This window comes from Piliocolobus tephrosceles, chromosome 13 (genome assembly GCF_002776525.5).
Source record: "Piliocolobus tephrosceles isolate RC106 chromosome 13, ASM277652v3, whole genome shotgun sequence".
NCBI classification, from domain to species: domain Eukaryota; kingdom Metazoa; phylum Chordata; class Mammalia; order Primates; family Cercopithecidae; genus Piliocolobus; species Piliocolobus tephrosceles.
Genome location: NC_045446.1, coordinates 5,703,911 through 5,720,888, shown reverse-complemented (window position 1 = coordinate 5,720,888; position 16,978 = coordinate 5,703,911). Strand labels below are relative to the sequence as shown.

The 16,978-nt window shown below is 41.5% G+C and overlaps 1 protein-coding gene across 12 annotated transcripts in view; it reads right to left on the bottom strand.

Annotated features, from left to right (window-relative positions):
• PPP6R3 (protein phosphatase 6 regulatory subunit 3) overlaps window positions 1-16,978 on the bottom strand; it is a 150,595-nt gene that overhangs the window by 79,923 nt on the left and 53,694 nt on the right. For 11 of the 12 annotated variants that reach the window (XM_023186472.1, XM_023186473.1, XM_023186471.1 and 8 more), the window contains one exon: window positions 1,348-1,580. In XM_023186472.1, coding sequence (XP_023042240.1) covers window positions 1,348-1,574 — 227 coding nt within the window. In that variant the 5' untranslated portion in view covers window positions 1,575-1,580. Of the gene's footprint in view, window positions 1-1,347; window positions 1,581-2,694; window positions 2,790-16,978 lie in introns of all 12 variants that reach the window. The other variant, XM_023186474.1, reaches the window with a different exon arrangement.

The window sequence follows — 16,978 nt, the reverse complement described above, 5'->3', positions numbered from 1 at the left end:
TCCTCTGAAGGGGCTGATCCAAAACCTGTGCTCTCTGATGCATATCACACCCCTCCTACAGGGATGAGCCCCAATTCAAGTAGCACCACCCATACGCTAGTTCACTGTGAAGGGAATTCCAAGTAGCAAAGTGTCTATCGTTTGGGGGATGAGAGCACACTAGCATGTCTGCCACGGCCTCCCGAGTTCAGGTGATTCTCCTGCCTCAGTCTCCTGAGTAGCTGGGATTACAGGCACCTGCCAACAGGCCCAGCTAATTTTTGTAGTTTTAGTAGACTCAGGGTTTCACCATGTTGGCCAGGTTGGTCTCCAACTACTGACCTCACGTGATCTACCCGCCTCAGCCTCCCACAGTGCTGGGATTACAGGCATGAGCCACCGCGTCCAGCCTTTCCTCCTCTTTTTTAAGACACTAATCTCTGAGTGAAGGCTTTCACTAAATGCTAGGTGTCAATGTTAATGGTTGGCAGAGAACATGGCATCTTTGAAGACCTAAGCCACTAGCAACTTGAAAGCGTTAACAAGTATTATTTCCCCAACAACACATTTCTCCCCAAGAAGAAAGGAAAAGATGTCTGAAAAGAAAGGGAAACTGAGGGAGAAATGGCAATACAGACACTACTAAAAGCCTAATTCTTCCTATTCCATTAAGTTTATGTAATGCATCAATTTTTGTTTCTGAAGTTGCTCTATTTTCTGGGGGGAAAAGAGCCAAATATTTCAATAGGGTTGGATATGGAGAAATAATTAACTGTAACCACAATACTTTACATACCTATGGAGAGTTTCCAGGGGTTTGTATAAAAAGTGGCAATAATGGATTCTCATTGTACTGTCGTTCTCTTTGTAAGCAGATTAAACTAGCAGACAAAATCCACTGTAGTTACCCACGGTGTGACCAGCTACACTGATGTTCACTAATACCCATTCCTTTATTTTCAGCTGATAAACGGTCAGAATGTATCGTATAAGCAATGCTCTTTGTAACCCCAAGCTCTGACTTAGATTTGCTGTGCGATTTTGCGTAGTCACATAATGTCCATCTTCCTATTTGTAAATATTTTAATCATCTTACTATTTTTGAGACATTTGTCATCATTGTTTACAAAGCACGCTGCCTTTCCAGAAAACCTCTGAATGAAATTCAGAACACTCATTTTAAACTCTTGTGATTCCCTGGACTTACTGCTGGAATGGATTTTGTGCTCCACTGAGCCTGTCATTCTTGACTATCTTACCCTTCTGTAAATGGCGACAGTCACACTGGAGAATCCTTGAACAAGAGCTGTATATTCTACCCCCAATTCACTTTAGTCCCACTCTAGAGAGAAGATTGAATTGTCTTACTTGTATCTGATCTTTTCATCCATGTCTTGAGGTGGTTCTTCTATAATGAATGAGACTAAATCTTCGAGACATTCTGCTTTTAACAGAAACTCTATAAGTTTGCGGTTCTGAGCTTTACATTCCTGTAAAACATCTTCCTCATCCATTAACTCCTTCAGTGTTACATCTTCTCTTTCTAGAAGTGTGTCTATGTGGGATGATGAGTGAAGATCAAATTTCCAAAACATGCTGGTCTAAACAAAATGCAGAAAGTATTTCATAAAATTTCAACTTTACAAATTAATTTTCCATAATTCATATTTCAGTTCAGTTTTACAGTCTAAAATGCCAACTTGGCTCATATAAGTTAAATAAGCTTCACACTGAACCTATAAAACACTTTTTAATGCATAACTGGCAGAATTTTTTCCTTCTCAGAAAAGAAAATATTTTAATTGATAAAAAATTTTGACTTGAAAATGCTCAAAGCTAATACTTGGGATGATTTTAACCTGCAAAAGTAATTCATCCATACTTTGTTAAGAAGTGATGCTGGGAAAAGAGAAAAGTCACTCTTTTCTTAAGGGTGAAGGACAGAATATCTTCAGCAACAAGTGATAAGCAGTGAGGCCTAAATATCTAGAAGGCTTCAGAAGACTAAAGAACTAAATAATCACTGCAAATTAGTACTTTCATAGTCAAAAGCCTGAAGAAATAAACTGGTAAAATCTGTGCCATTTTTAATATACTACTAAAAACTGAAAACTAATTATCGAGGAGTTAGAGAAACTGCTTCTCCTCTGTTTACTAGCAAAACATGACAATGAAACCCAATCACTACGTCACATACATATTCGTTCCTCAGCTTCATGCCTATCCTTCCTCAACAAGGAAAACAGAGTTTGTTACTTCAAATTATAGAGCTAAAAAAGGTACTTATTTGTTACAAACGGAAACATAAAACAGAGGGCTCACTATATGATCTAAAGGCTGCCATTCATGATGGGATGATCTCAAAAGCCACTTCTGAGATACATGACGGGATGATGGCATCACAGTAAAGACCTTAGTAGAAGACCATTCAAAGACCTTTCCCGTCTGTCTATATGCTCACTGCAGAATTCCTAAACCGGAGTTTGGTAACACATACTGACTCTCTGTAACCCCCAAACAAAACCTATGTATAAGCTGGAGCTTCACTACCCACTTAGTGAGGTGTCCCATTATCATTATCTCCAAAAAAGCAGGACTATCCACACGCTATTTACAAGAGCCTAGGTAAGAGGAAGGAGGCCGCAAAGGATGGTAATCCATGCATAGCACATATTTTTAGAAGTATGTATTTGGGCCGGGCACAGTGGCTCACACCTGTAATCCCGGCACTTTGGCAGGCACCAAGACGGGAGGATCACTTGAGGTTAGGAGTTCAAGATCGGGCTATGCAACATAGTGAGACCTCATGTCTGTAAGAAGAAAAAAAAATTCAAAAAATTAGCCAGGCATTGTGGCACACCCCTGTAGTACCAGCTACTAAGCAGGCTGAGGCTGTAGTAAACCATGATTGTGCTACTATACTCCAGCAGGGCAACAGGGTGAGGACCCTGTTTCCATAAAAAAACAAAAAACAAAAAAACACAACAAAAAAACCCACCCACATTAGGAGATCAGGCAGGAATATATCTTGATTTTATGCTTTTATGAACATCTGCCTCAAAAAAAAAAATTTTTTTTTAAATAGAGATCATAGAGGGCAAAATCACTGACACTGCTAGTATAAACACTGATCAATCCAGGAATAAAAGAAGGAAAACAAATTCTGTACCACGGCAGGTTACTCAAGGCTCTGTAAAAAGTAGATCCACTTCACAGGATAGGCAGTGAGATCAGTGAACATTTTACTCTTAAGTATATGAGCATATTATTTAAAATATAGGCAGAGTTTTTTTGTGAGACAGAGTCTTGTTCTGTCACCCAGGCTGGAGTGCAGTGGCATGATCTCAGCTCACTGCAACCTCTGCCTCCCCGGTTCAAGTAATCCCTACCTCAGCCTCCCAAGTAGCTAGGATTATAGCATGCCATCACACCCAGCTGATTTTTTTTTTTTTTTTTTTTTTTTTGTATCTTTAGTAGAGACAGGGTTTCATAACGTTGGCCAAGCTGGTCTCAAACTCCTAACCTCAAGTGATCCACCTGCCTCAGCCTCCCCAAGTGCTGGGATTACAGGCATGAGTTACTGTGTCCAGCCAAGCAGAGTTTTAATGAAGCTTTCAAAAGCTCATTAAAAGAACAAGTTTTAAATAGGAATATTATAAAAAGTGAAGGGTGTTATAAAAGTCCTCCTTGTTTTTTTAAAAAAACCTTTAAATGCTTTAAAGGACACATGGCGACAAGCTCACATCAATTAGCAGCAACAGGACCAAGACATATTTAAGGATGGTAGCCACTGTGACGGCTGGACACAGCATCTTACAAGAGGAGTTGATGTGGAGGACTGACGTTCAGCACAAAGCTCTGTGGGATGACACGAAGCGGTGGCCCACAGTCAGCAGCAGGGCTGTCTTGTTCCTCTATTGGACCAGTCTAATAATTATGTCCAAGTGACATCACAGACCATGTTAGAGAAGCACAACTCCTCACACTGACAGCAGCCACTATGCTCCTAAGCTAACAGGACTTCTCTGCTCAAGACGAGGGGTGGGTAGGGGCATCCACAGAAGCCACCCAGTGGGCAAAGTAACACATCTGCCAGTGAAGGAAATAAGAGCAAGCTACTTCTAACACAAATATTAAAGAAATAAGGGCAAAGACGACATACAAGTAACAGGAAAAGAACTTTGGGGAAAAGGTCAGTGGATATAAACCTTAGCAATAAATGCTTTTTGCGATTTTCAGACGAGTGGGAAATGGTAAACAAAATAACTTTATTATGCCATTTTATACTAATACAACTAACAAGTAGAAAAAAAGACAAAAGTATAACAAAAGATAACTTCAGTGGAAGAGGGAAAAAGTTGGGTTTCCATTCCCACAGAGGAAGAGAAGTGGTTCGCTGTCTGAGGGCACGGCATAACAAGGCCAGCGCCACCCACCAATGCTTCCGGTGGAGTAATACAGCTCATGCACCTCTGTGTTCTTAAAAATCACAAAACCTTTTTTTAAAATATATTTTTACTACTATTCCCCATACTTAGTATTAAAGGTAAAGTATGAAAAATACTAAGAAATAAATCAGAAAAAAAGTGAATCTGATATCAAGCACTTATTTTTAGCTAATAATAAACAGGGTATACATTCACCAATCAGGTGACAACCTATGTCTAAAAACTAGATAAAATGACACTTCTGAATTATGAATCAAGATACAACTTCTTTACCTCAAGTAAAAACTGGCTTCCAAAATCTCAGCCTTACTATAAAGGAAACTCATTCAATACTGGGTTTATAAAGAAGAGAGATAATTAGTTGTGATGAAGTAAGAAGAGATGTTGGTAAACCAAATCCAGCTCACAACCTGCCAGCTATGAATGATTTTGACGTTTTAAGAAAAAAAAAAAGAATATATGACAGAGGCCATCTGCGGCCCACAAAGTCTAAAATATTTACTACCTAGTCTTTCACAGAAAAGTGTAGTGTCCTTTGTTCCAGAGGAACTAAAAGTCCCACTAACACCCACTTTGCTTTCTGCAGTCTCCTGAATCCACCCAACATCTACTCCACAGCCCTTGCACCCTGCCCAGTGAGGTGCTGACAGTCGCCCATCTCCATTCTCCCCTTCCTGGGGCACTCACCATGTAGGTGTGGCCACATGACAGAGTTTCCTCCATTGTGCCAGGAGCCATCAAACCTCCCATGGTCCTTCACCTGTATCTGGCTGAATGCTGAAGACCAAAAGACCCTGAGGGATGGTAGAACCAAAACATGGAACACGCCTTGGTCCCCAAATCACCACATGGAAGAAAGTCACCTACTGCTCTAAGTTCCTGCCAATGCTGTTCCAGTGAGCCAGAAGCAACCTTCCTGTAGCAGAGCCTGTGTGCTCCTGTAGCGTGGCCTAACTCATGAATCAGGTCCTCCAATTCCCCAGCCATGACTTTGTGGGTTTAGGACACTGATTTTAAACTTGAGATTTAAACACAAGAAAAGGAGTTCTCTAGCAACTATCCTGGCTCACTACAACCTCTGCCTCCCGGACTCAGGTGATCCTCCCACCTCAACCTCCAGAGTAGCTGAGACTACAGCCCCGTGCCACCACACCTGGCTAATTTTTTTTGTAATTCTGTAGAGACACGGTCTCACTTTGTTACTCAGGCTGGTCTCAAGCAATCTCCTGGCCTCAAGCAATCGACCACCTCGGCCTCCCAAAGTGCTGGGACTACAGGTGTGAGCCACCACTGTAACTAATTCCTTTTGCTCCCCACTATTCGGAGTTAGAAGAGCATTTTTCAGATAAGAACACTTTGAAATATACATCTTTGTACTGGACATACTACAAACTCAAAACCAAGATATATCCACAGCTAATTCCTTATGCAAAAATTGTGTATTTTACCTTTTAGCTAAACAGCAAGCTGACTGGGAACAAATGGCACTGGTAAGTGAGTCACCCCTGCTCGGCCTTCGCTCCTATTTGTACTCTTTCAAGCAGATCTCAGCCTTCGCTTCTATTTGTACTCTTTCAAGTAGAAAGAAGCCAGGTATGAAATAACAGTTACAAAGTTCAACTGGCCAGAGCCCTGGGGTAAAATGGAGTCCTTTTAAAAATATAACTACTCTAAAATACGCAGAAAAACCAAAAAGTCAGAACTTCAACAACTTCTTTTTAGTAAACATAAATATCCTTTAAAATTCACAACCTAGACTACAGAGCCATGCTACGAATAATGACGGGGATACAGATTGAGAAATCCTTCATCAGGTGACTTGGTCGTTGTGTGAACATCATAGAGCGACTTACACAAACCTACACAGTCTAGCCTACTACACACCTGGGCTATCAGGTATAGCCTATTGCTGCTAGGTTATAAACCTGCACAGCATGTTACTGTGTACTGAAACACGGAGGCAGCTGTGACAATGCTAAGTATTTGTGTATCTGAACAGATACTACCATGTTAAGATGTTGTTTAGCTGAAGTAGCAAAATCACCTTAAAGAATCCCCCCAAACTAATCATTCATATCAGTCATTAATTAGGTGACAGGAATTTTTCAGCCCCATTATAACCTTATGGGAGCACCGTCATATATGCAGCACATGACTGTGCTTAAATAGGATTTAGGGATAATTTCTTCCACCAAAGTCAGTGGGGCAAAGAGTTTAGTAAAGCCAAACTACCCTCTTTCTTCAAAATCCCACAGTTGTTTTTGTAAGCTGGATTAAGTAGTTTGAAAATGGAGTTTTCTCCAGGAGGGCTAAGATTAAGAAAGCAGGTCACTGGGGAGTCATCTGTTACCTGATGCCACAGAGGACAATGTCTGCTGTTCCCCACCTTCCTGTAACGTAAGACAAGTGAAAACTGCCACCTTATATACACAAAATAGGATCAAAGGATCCATTTGTTGAGTAAATCTATTCATCGCAGATCAACTGCTTTACTTAATGACCCTCTAAAATTATTAAAATACCTTCACGATATCAAAGCCTTTCAAAATCTGAGGCCAAGTACCTTGAATTCAAAGTATTCAAGCAGGCCGGGCGCGGTGGCTCAAGCCTGTAATCCCAGCACTTTGGGAGGCCGAGACGGGCGGATCACGAGGTCAGGAGATCGAGACCATCCTGGCTAACACCGTGAAACCCTGTCTCTACTAAAAAATACAAAAAACTAGCCGGGCGAGGTGGCGGGCGCCTGTAGTCCCAGCTACTCGGGAGGCTGAGGCAGGAGAATGGCGTAAATCCGGGAGGCGGAGCTTGCAGTGAGCTGAGATCCGGCCACTGCACTCCAGCCTGGGCGATAGAGCGAGACTCCGTCTCAAAAAAAAAAAAAAAAGGTATTCAAGCAGTGACATTCTCTGGAAAAAGGTGCCACCCTGTCTCTGACACAGGAACTAGGAATGGGTATAGTGGCTAAATTATTTACAAGACGTAGAACAAGAACATCAGTCTATCTGTCAACTTTGCCAAGGCACTGCTAGTAGAATGCTAGTATATTCAATAAGGGCCCAATTATAATTTATGTGAACCACCTACAACCCTTTGTTTTCATCAAATATACAAATCCCCTCAACCTCTTTTAGGACTATTAAGAATCTTAATAGACCTGGATTCTAACACCAGCTCCACTATTGGCTAGCCCTGAGGCCTTAGGAAAGCTACTTCATCTCTAAGCCTCAGGACCCTTAGCAAATAAACAGGTTGTAGAGAGTCACTAAGAAAGACCCACAATAGCAGCTAGAACATACAGGCACCAACATACGCACACTCAGGCAAACAGAAGCTACTAGGGCAATGAATATACCCAACAATGAAATCAGTGAGCTTCAAAGTTTCCCAAACTTTCATAGGCACAGCAATGAATAGCTTAGTACCTTGTCAAAATGCAGTCTTGGCTGGGCATGTGGCTCACGACTCTAATCTCAGCATTTTGGAAAGCCAAGATGGGCAGATCGCTTGAGCCCAGGAGTTTGAGACCAGCCTGGGCAACAGGCGGCACACACCTGTAGTCCCAGCTACTTGGGAGGCTGAGGTGGGAGAATCACCTGAGCCTGGGAGGTTGAGGCTGTAGTGAGCCATGATCATACCACTGCATACCACCCTGAACAAGAGTGAAACCCTGTCCTAAAATTTTAAAAAATAAACAAACAAATAAATAAACAAATAAAACACAGTCTCAGATTCTGACTCAATAAAACAGGGCTCAGGCCTGAGATTCTGCATCTCTAGTCCCCAGCGGCTGCTGACGCCTGATTTTAAACCACTGCTGACAGCTGATAATTCATAAATGCAGGATTGTTTTAATCTACATCTTCACAAATTTAAATACATATATTCAAGATAACTATACAGTCATGAAAAACACAGGAAAGCATACTAGTGCAAACAGTACTGTGTTATTTATCTCAGAAACTCCCTCTGAAAGAGCTGGTATTAATGGGTTTTCATTCAACAAGACAGAGGCAGAACATAACATACCATAAAAACGACACAAGATAAACTATTAGAACTCTGAAGAGAGGAACTACTGGTGATCCTACCCACAAATGAGCAGTCAGCTGTGGGGATGACACGATCTTCAATGAATTTCAAACTCAAAATCTCCTACTAAAATGAACTTACTCTGCTTAAATGTGGCCACTTTGTATCCAAGAACAATAAACTGTACACTATCAACTGTGAAATAACTGTACCCAGGACTAGCTGGGCCCAGAGCAAAATGTTCAGAGATTCCGAAAAAGATTCAAAGATTATGATGCATTTCAAGACAGAATCCAAACAGCAGAGCATTAATCCAAGTGTTTCTGAGCCCTGTGAGACTGCACAGGTCCCACACCCATGAAACCAGCTCTGTCTATACCTTTTAATAACTGGTCCCACTGGAATCTTCAAGATAGCAACACCGAAGTGAATATCTGACATCATATGACAGACTGGCAATAAACACGCAGAAGATATTTCTAGTAGAAGCTGCCGCTACCTAAACATATGGAGCACAAACAGAACAAAAATAGAAGCAGCTGCTTCCGCCCAACAAAACACACGGGAAAGACTTAAGACAACAAAATGTGTTATGACTTTTAATACTATATATTTAACACAACACTACGAAGAAACTATTTGACACACAAATTTCACACGATCTTATACAAAGACATGCAAACACACATTGCCCAAGTTCTAATTCCTATACACCCCAAGTCTCCCTTCAGCACTCCCTTCTCCCACTACTATTGAAACTACTAGAACTACACAAGCTCTACCTGTCATCCAAGTCAGACTCATCTAACAGAAATAATAAATAAACTTATGAGCCACACATTAAATGTTCTAGTAGTCACATCAAAAAGTAAAAGAGAAAAACAAATGATGATATTAAATTTAAAAGTATCTTTAACAGAATATATCCAACAGGGTTATATTATTTCTTTTGGTACTAAGTCTTCCAAATCCAATGTGTATTTTATGCTCACAGTACCTCTCAATTTGAACCAGCCACATTTCAGATGCTCAAGAGTCACACATGGCCAGTGGCTGCTGTACTAGACAGCCCCACTCTAATGACATTACGATTCAAAGTCTCTCTCAGCACTGAAACGGTCCCCCATCTCCTTCCACAGCTACAATCACTAATGATGTTTTCCACACAAGGGCCAAAGTGGGGTAGGTAAGAAGAGGTGATAGGCCACGTTTTTCCTCTCTTTTTTTTTTTTGAGACGGAGTCTCGCTCTGTCGCCCAGGCTGGAGTGCAGTGGCCGGATCTCAGCTCACTGCAAGCTCCACCTCCCGGGTTTACGCCATTCTCCTGCCTCAGCCTCCCGAGTAGCTGGGACTACAGGCGCCTGCCACCTCGCCCGGCTAGTTTTTTGTATTTTTTTTTAGTAGAGACGGGGTTTCACCGTGTTAGCCAGGATGGTCTCGATCTCCTGACCTCGTGATCCGCCCGTCTCGGCCTCCCAAAGTGCTGGGATTACAGGCTTGAGCCACCGCGCCCGGCCCCTCTTTTCCTCTCTTTTAAAACAGAAATATACAAGTGAAATCATGTATATTATTGAAATGAAGGCAGACATTCTTCAACTCAAAAAAAGCAGATCACAAGAAAACGAGAACTGCTTTGTAGCCTCTAATATCTAGAAACATTTATACCAATAACAAGAAAGTTTTCAAATCCTTCATCTTGAAATAATGCAAAGAGCTAGATCGTTCATCGAGAGGCACAGGTGGGTCATCACTGGTTTAGACTTAAGGAGCCAAATTTAAAAACAGATGCACACCAGCTGGGCACGGTGGCTCACACCTGTAATCCCAGCACTCTGGGCAGCTGAAGTGGGTGGATCACAAGGTCAGGAGTTCAAGACCAGCCTGGCCAAGATGGTGAAACTCCGTCTCTACTAAAAATACAAAAGTTAGCCAGGCGCAGCGGCAGGCACTTGTAATCCCAGCTACTCAGGAGGCTGAGGCAGGAGAATCGCTTGAACCCGGTCAGCAGAGGCTGCCGTGAGCCGAGATCGTGCCATCGCACTCCAGCCTGGGTGACAGAGTGAGACTCCATCTGAAAAACACACACACACAAACAAGTACATATCTCTGAGAATTGATTTCATTTTATAAGCTAGTTCAAAATATATTTTCAGAAGAAGGAGCAATGCCCAGGCCATTCAAAAATGTTGGGAAACAAAGATATTTGATTAGTGTGGACAAAAAACTAGAATTCTCACTCAACCTCAAGAAAACAGACCTCACGGCTTCCCTTGATTATTCCATAAGCAGCAGACGCATTTACACCGAACCTCTGGCCAAGTTTATAAGCAGGCTGGGGAACAGGATGTACTGAACAACCAAGCTGAGGCAAGGCTGTTCGTACTGGCTCATCTACTGATGCAGTGTCCAGACACCTGGAGGCTGAGGACTTCCTTCTAGGCTTGGATTCACACATTCAGGAAGCTTAGTTGAACAGTGCCTGACAAGATCCAAATGTAAAACTGCTGGGCTCCAGGAGGGTTTGGTGATTGCTTCCAGGCATGCTAAAAGCTGCATGCCACTAAGAAAGGGCCAGGGAGGAAAGTGTCTATCAACAGGAAAAAGTAGAGTCACTCCGACTGAGGTTATCTCTTAGCGTTGCAAGTTAATGAGAAACTCTTCCCCTGACAGCAAAGCTCAATGCCCAGGGAAATTTTCACAAGAAGGGGCAGAAACATGGAACACAAAGGAGTAAAAGCCGCTGGTCTTTAAAAGCAGCTCTCACTAACTTCTAAGAAAAAAGACCACAAAACACAGAAAGTTCGCGCAGTAGCTGTTTCTCCATTCTTAGTAAAGGTGTCAATTTCATAAAGGTGCAGCCCCCTAGACACACAAATTAAATCAAATATCAGGTGCACACTAGAGTCAATATATTTCTTTAGAGAAGAGGGCAATACAAACTCAAACCCAGTTTTATTGTATCTCTGCAACTGCTTCTTCCAAAGAAGGTGTCAAAAGCAATCAGCTTTCTACCATCCAGGTATTCCAGAATCTTTTCCAGTTTTAACTTGAAACTGCTTTGATATTTCAAGCTTTTCTTTGAGAATAAATAAAGGAATCAAATCCATTTAATATGCTATAGTAATCAACAGGTATTAAAGTATTAATATGAATTATGCTAAGGAATACAGGAGTAGTATGACAGATGGTCCCTAAAGCCTTGAAAAATACAATAAAATTGAGAACAGAGAAAACAGAGAAAGGAAGGCATACATTTCAACCTTCTTCCACAGAAAGGTAGCTCAAGGGAGGACAGCCTGGCCAAAAAAGAGCTCATTATATGTCAAGCCTAAGTTGAGCCTCAAAATACTGTATGGAGCATTTAGCAGGTGATGTATGGAGCTGCATAACATATTCCAGGCCAGGCGACACCTCCCCGAAAGCAGTGAACAGGAAGACCCAGTAGCTTCAAGAGTCACAGCAGGGAGAAGACCCTAAGGACAACAAGAAGGAGCCTTTGGGTAGGTGGTAGGATTAGGCTGGCAACACAAGGCCAGATCACAAAGGGCTGTGTGTGAATGCACTGTGCAGACTCACTGCAGAAGCAGACAGACCAATGAGTTTTAACTGAGGGAAGTGTGCATTAAAATATCTACAGCAGAAATAAAGTATTCTAATAATATACAAAAACAATTCTGAACAGAAGCAGACATTGGAAGTGATGTGGAGATGACAATGATGCTGTGGTTAGTACACTCTCAACAGAGTTCATATCTCCTACAAACGTGAAGAGAGAGGGAAGAGGACAAACCTCTTTTGAATACGACTTAAATGTGGGACAAGAAAGGAAGGGGATTAAGACGCACGAGGTGGGGCACTGTAGAGATTGCCCACGGTGCTAAGACAGACACTGGAGTCTGCAAGAGCAGATCTAGAGTGTGAATGCGTAACTGTCAACAACGTGAAAGACAGATTGGAGAGGGGCGAGCCTAATGAAGAGGGGCCCACCAGGGCAGAAGATGATGCCTTGCAATGGCTTCTATGCTCAAAGCCAAGGCATCCGCTACGAGATTTCACACTAAATGACCACCATTCCTCTAATGCCACCAGCATTCTTCCTCCTCCAAGTCTAATTTCCATTTTTTCTTCATTCTGGAGCTGTACTTTGGTATCAGATCATACAAATTTATACTTGCCTTTAGAATTCTAAGCTGTCTGGGAAATACACAACCCTCAGAAGGCAAATGCCTATATATACCCTGTACTAACTCCAAATACACTGCTAGGATGCTAACAGCAAGACAAGATGTACAACCGTATCACTCACTTCGCTTTTATATTTAAAAAGTCAACCACCAACCAAAAAATCCAGTCTTACTTTTGTCAACTAGTTCAAATTAAAGCAACTACAGTAACATGTTCCTCTACAAATTCTCATTATGAAAGTTTGAATGTACAGGAATTTCTGTGCCTATTTTCCACAATTTCAAAAACTTCAGTCCAAGTATATGCAAAGCATGGGTTATTTATACTAAGAACAAGTTTTGCTGAAGTGAGACTGAGGGGTTGTGTGGGGAAAGGCAAGTAAAGAGGATGGCACAAGGGTAGTCGAGTTTTTGCCAGGAGTCTTCTTAAGAGACCAAGGAAACCGAGGAGAGGCAAGGAATACCCAGCTGGATCCAGATGCACGTGTGCATGCTGGAGGTGAGGATGTGTGAATACAGGTAAGACGGTATGATAAAAGTCAACGTCAGCCAGGCCCAGTGGCTCACATTTGTAATCTCAGCACTTCGTGGGGGATGGTGGTAGGTGGATCACTTCAGTCCAGGAGTTCAAGACAAGCCTAGGCAACAAAGGGAGATCTTGTCTCCACCATAGAAAGTACAAAAACTTAGTCAGGCATGGTGGTGCACACCTATAGTCCTAGTTACTCAGGAGGCTGAGGTGGAAGGATCACTTGAGCCTGGGAGGCAGAGATGACACCACTGCACTCCAGCCTGGATGATAGAGTAAGACCCTGTCTCAAAATTTTTTAAAAAATTTTAAGTCAAAGGCAAATCAGTAAATTCTCATGGGTCCTAGAAAGGTTTCCCATCTGAAGCATCCAAGATTCTTGGAATCTCTGAAACTGGATAGGATTCCAAGAGCAAACAAATGAGTCCAACATCAGAAAGGAAGCAACAGGTTACTGGAGGAGAGTAGGAAACAGGGTTATGACTGGCATGGCTATTTGCAACAACACAAAAAGTTTTTAAGTCTCCAAAACTGAAGAGATACGAGGTGGCCCTCAGCAAATGAAAAATGGTGAACTGCTTGGCTAGAAAGGGAATTCCATACTAACGTGGTGAAGGGAAAACTTGGAAAATCCAAGTCAGTGAAGTTTATATTAAGTGAAACCCAGTTATGTGCCATTTATGACACACCCAACCTGAGGTAAGTGACAATGGTCATTTATTATTTAAATATCTTACAGACAATGTACCCAAAGAAAATGGCCTTTCCTAATCCAGTAGAAATTCAGGAGCACACTGAGATGCTTTTGGCAAATGGTCAAAAGGAAGCAGTCTTCAGATTAAGAAAAGAGCTATCAAATTTATTTTGTGGTTATAACCAATTCCACAATGAAAGACAGAATTGGCAACTTGGTCACAAAAAAATCTTTTAAAAGCCAGTTTCTTAAAATTTTAGCTATTATCGTCAATCTTCCTTCCCTAGCAAACTTTGATCAGACTGTATATAATCCTTAAGTATTCAGGGCTATCTCAACAGCCTCACAAAAGCAGCAATAAACTGTTAACATTCAGGAAGTTATTTCTTTTGTAAATGTTTTACAGTATGCAACTTAATGTGCAAGAAAAGTTAAAGTAGATTCGTAGACTACTGAGACTGCTCAGGAATAAAAGCTCAACAGAGAATGGTCTTTATAGCTCCTTATGAAAAACAATCTTCAATCTCTCCTAGCTATTCCACAATCACATTAACTGTCTGGACACTGCAACTTTATATAAAGGTGGAAACATAATTATTAACAGCAGCTACCAATTATTAGGTGCCTACTACACTGCCAGACTCTGGGCTTCATGCTTTTAGATACAAGATACTCTATACATACTTCATGGTTTTGTTCTCATTTTGCAGATGGAAAAACTAAAATTCTGAGAGGTCAAATGACTTACTACTAAAGACCAGAGCTAGTAAACATGCTAGCAGAATACAAACCCAGGTATGACTAGCTCCAAAGTGTGCACTCTTCCTAGTCAAAGCAGCAGTCATCAAGAGCATGACCCCAGCCCAGCTCAGCTGTGTGTGACCTCAGCTTGTAGAAGGCAGCAACAGCAGGTCATTCTTGCAATCCAATGGCTCTCAGGACAAGTTCATGAAGAGGAACCGTATGTCTCTGTGCACAGGGTGGAGAATCACCTCCCAGACAAGATAGTTGGGCATTCAGCCTGAAGAGTGCTAGTAGTGGCTCTGGACAAGCTCAGCTCTTGTGGCCAGAGGCTCTGATGACATGGATTCGCAGGACGCCACAGGCTTGCCAGAACGCACAGAAAACACAAAGCTAAGAGGAAGAGCTAACGCTGGGCAAGTCAGCAGTCACACTGTTTGACACAACAAATCAAGAAAAATTTATTTAACATGAATGAATATAAAGTCCTTTTCAGACAAAAACTGAAAAACAAGATGGGAAGGCGGCCAGGGAGAAGAAAACTGCTGAAGTGAAGAAAAGAAACAAAAAAGTCCAAAGATTTCAGCTGATTATAAGTCCAATAGAAAGTTATAATATTATGAAGTAACTAACAAGCAAAGAAATCTCAGAATATAGTAATAGGTAAACAATGTCTGGGACCTGAGGAGAAACTAATTCCACTGTGGCCTGCCCTGAGCATATCACGTCACACCAGGAAATAGCAGATCCTGTTCTGAAGGAAAACGAAGAGTCTGGCAACCACATGGCCTCCAAAGAGATGGTCAGGGCAGGGTAGCAGAAAGGCTCACTACTTGGAGGGATAAAGTAACTACCTCTGAATATATTTAAAAGCTTAGAAGAAAAGACCTGTCTTGTATTGTACCCAAGGATGAAATAAGAACCAGTAAGTAAAAAGTGCAAATTATCTGCAAGCAGTAGAAGCAAAACTTGCTAAAGATGAGGGCTGTGCCTGCATGCGAGGCCCGTCAAATGGAGGTGCCCTGGCAAAGCCTGGATGATTTTCTATGAGAACAAAAGGAGTTTCTGTTCTGGACAGGAAAGTTGTACTAAATGATTAACATGCTATTTTATAAATCTCTTCCCAAAATCTATTGGATATAAAAGGTACAATACATGGCTACATTTGGGCTGACATGGAGCTCCAGTAAGAAAATAGAAAAGATTATGCAACCTTCCAGATGCTTAGTGGGTTGAACCCCACGCATCCTTCACTGCTCTGGAAACTCTAGTAACACAACAAAATAAAGGACAAAGGAGAAAAAAGGAAATGACGGCCAAGAACGCCAACAAATTCATGAAAAGACAAAAAACTTAATCAATTTAGGAAGTCCAATATTCAAATAAAAGAAGTTTTAGAATAACATATTATAATGTATCACCCACCTCTTGGCCAAGGGAAAAAAAAAGGTCAGGGGTGGTGGGGGTAGGGGCACGGGTAGGAAACAGAAGAAAGCAATTTTCCCAGAGCTTAACAAATGTGGCTCTCCTTAGGGCCTGCACAGGCCAACACAATGAGCGGTGCGACAGATTCTCCCAATGTACTGAGTGTAGTTCCATGGTAGCAGAAATGAAGAATCTAAACCTTCTAGTGATGGGTGCGGAGGAGGGGGACTCACAAAAACAACACAAAAAAAGGACCATAACTTAGTATCAATTATTGAAACCAACATTTTCAGACATGGAAGGTCTGACGGATCTATTCACACTTTCTCAGGTAGCTACTGGAGAATGTTCTTCACCAAAACATGACAACACATGAAACAGAAATACGAGACATCAAGAGAGAGACAACTCCCAGAAGACAGGTGAGGAGAAACACCAGCAACTACGGAGAAGGTCAAGTGCAACCAGTACAGAGGAAGGCATGAGGCAGAGGGTTTGGAAAAAGTGAGTCCAAGAAAGAGAAACAGCTGACTGCCAGATGTATCTGACCACACTGAAGAGAATTTTGCAAATTTTGTTAGGGATTTTGGGAATAATTAACCAAAATATACATACCTTTAATACTGACTTTATCCAAAAGGTGAAGGAGGGAAGGAAATATCCATGTAAGAACTAAAACCTCCTCTTCATAATTAGAAGACAAGTAGATTAGAAACAGCTACATACAGGCAAATTATTTAGAAATGTGGAAATAAGAGAAAACAGCTAAGAGATGAAGGTGGCAGTCCCAAATGAGTAATTCAAAGATGAGAAAGATGGAACAATTGTTATCTTTTGCTATAAACCTTGCAATATACCTCTGACTTTTTAGCCTCCATGAACAGTCTTCATGAAAGAACTACAGGCAGAATATTTCCAAAAAAAGTTGAGAAAAGACAACCTACAGTAG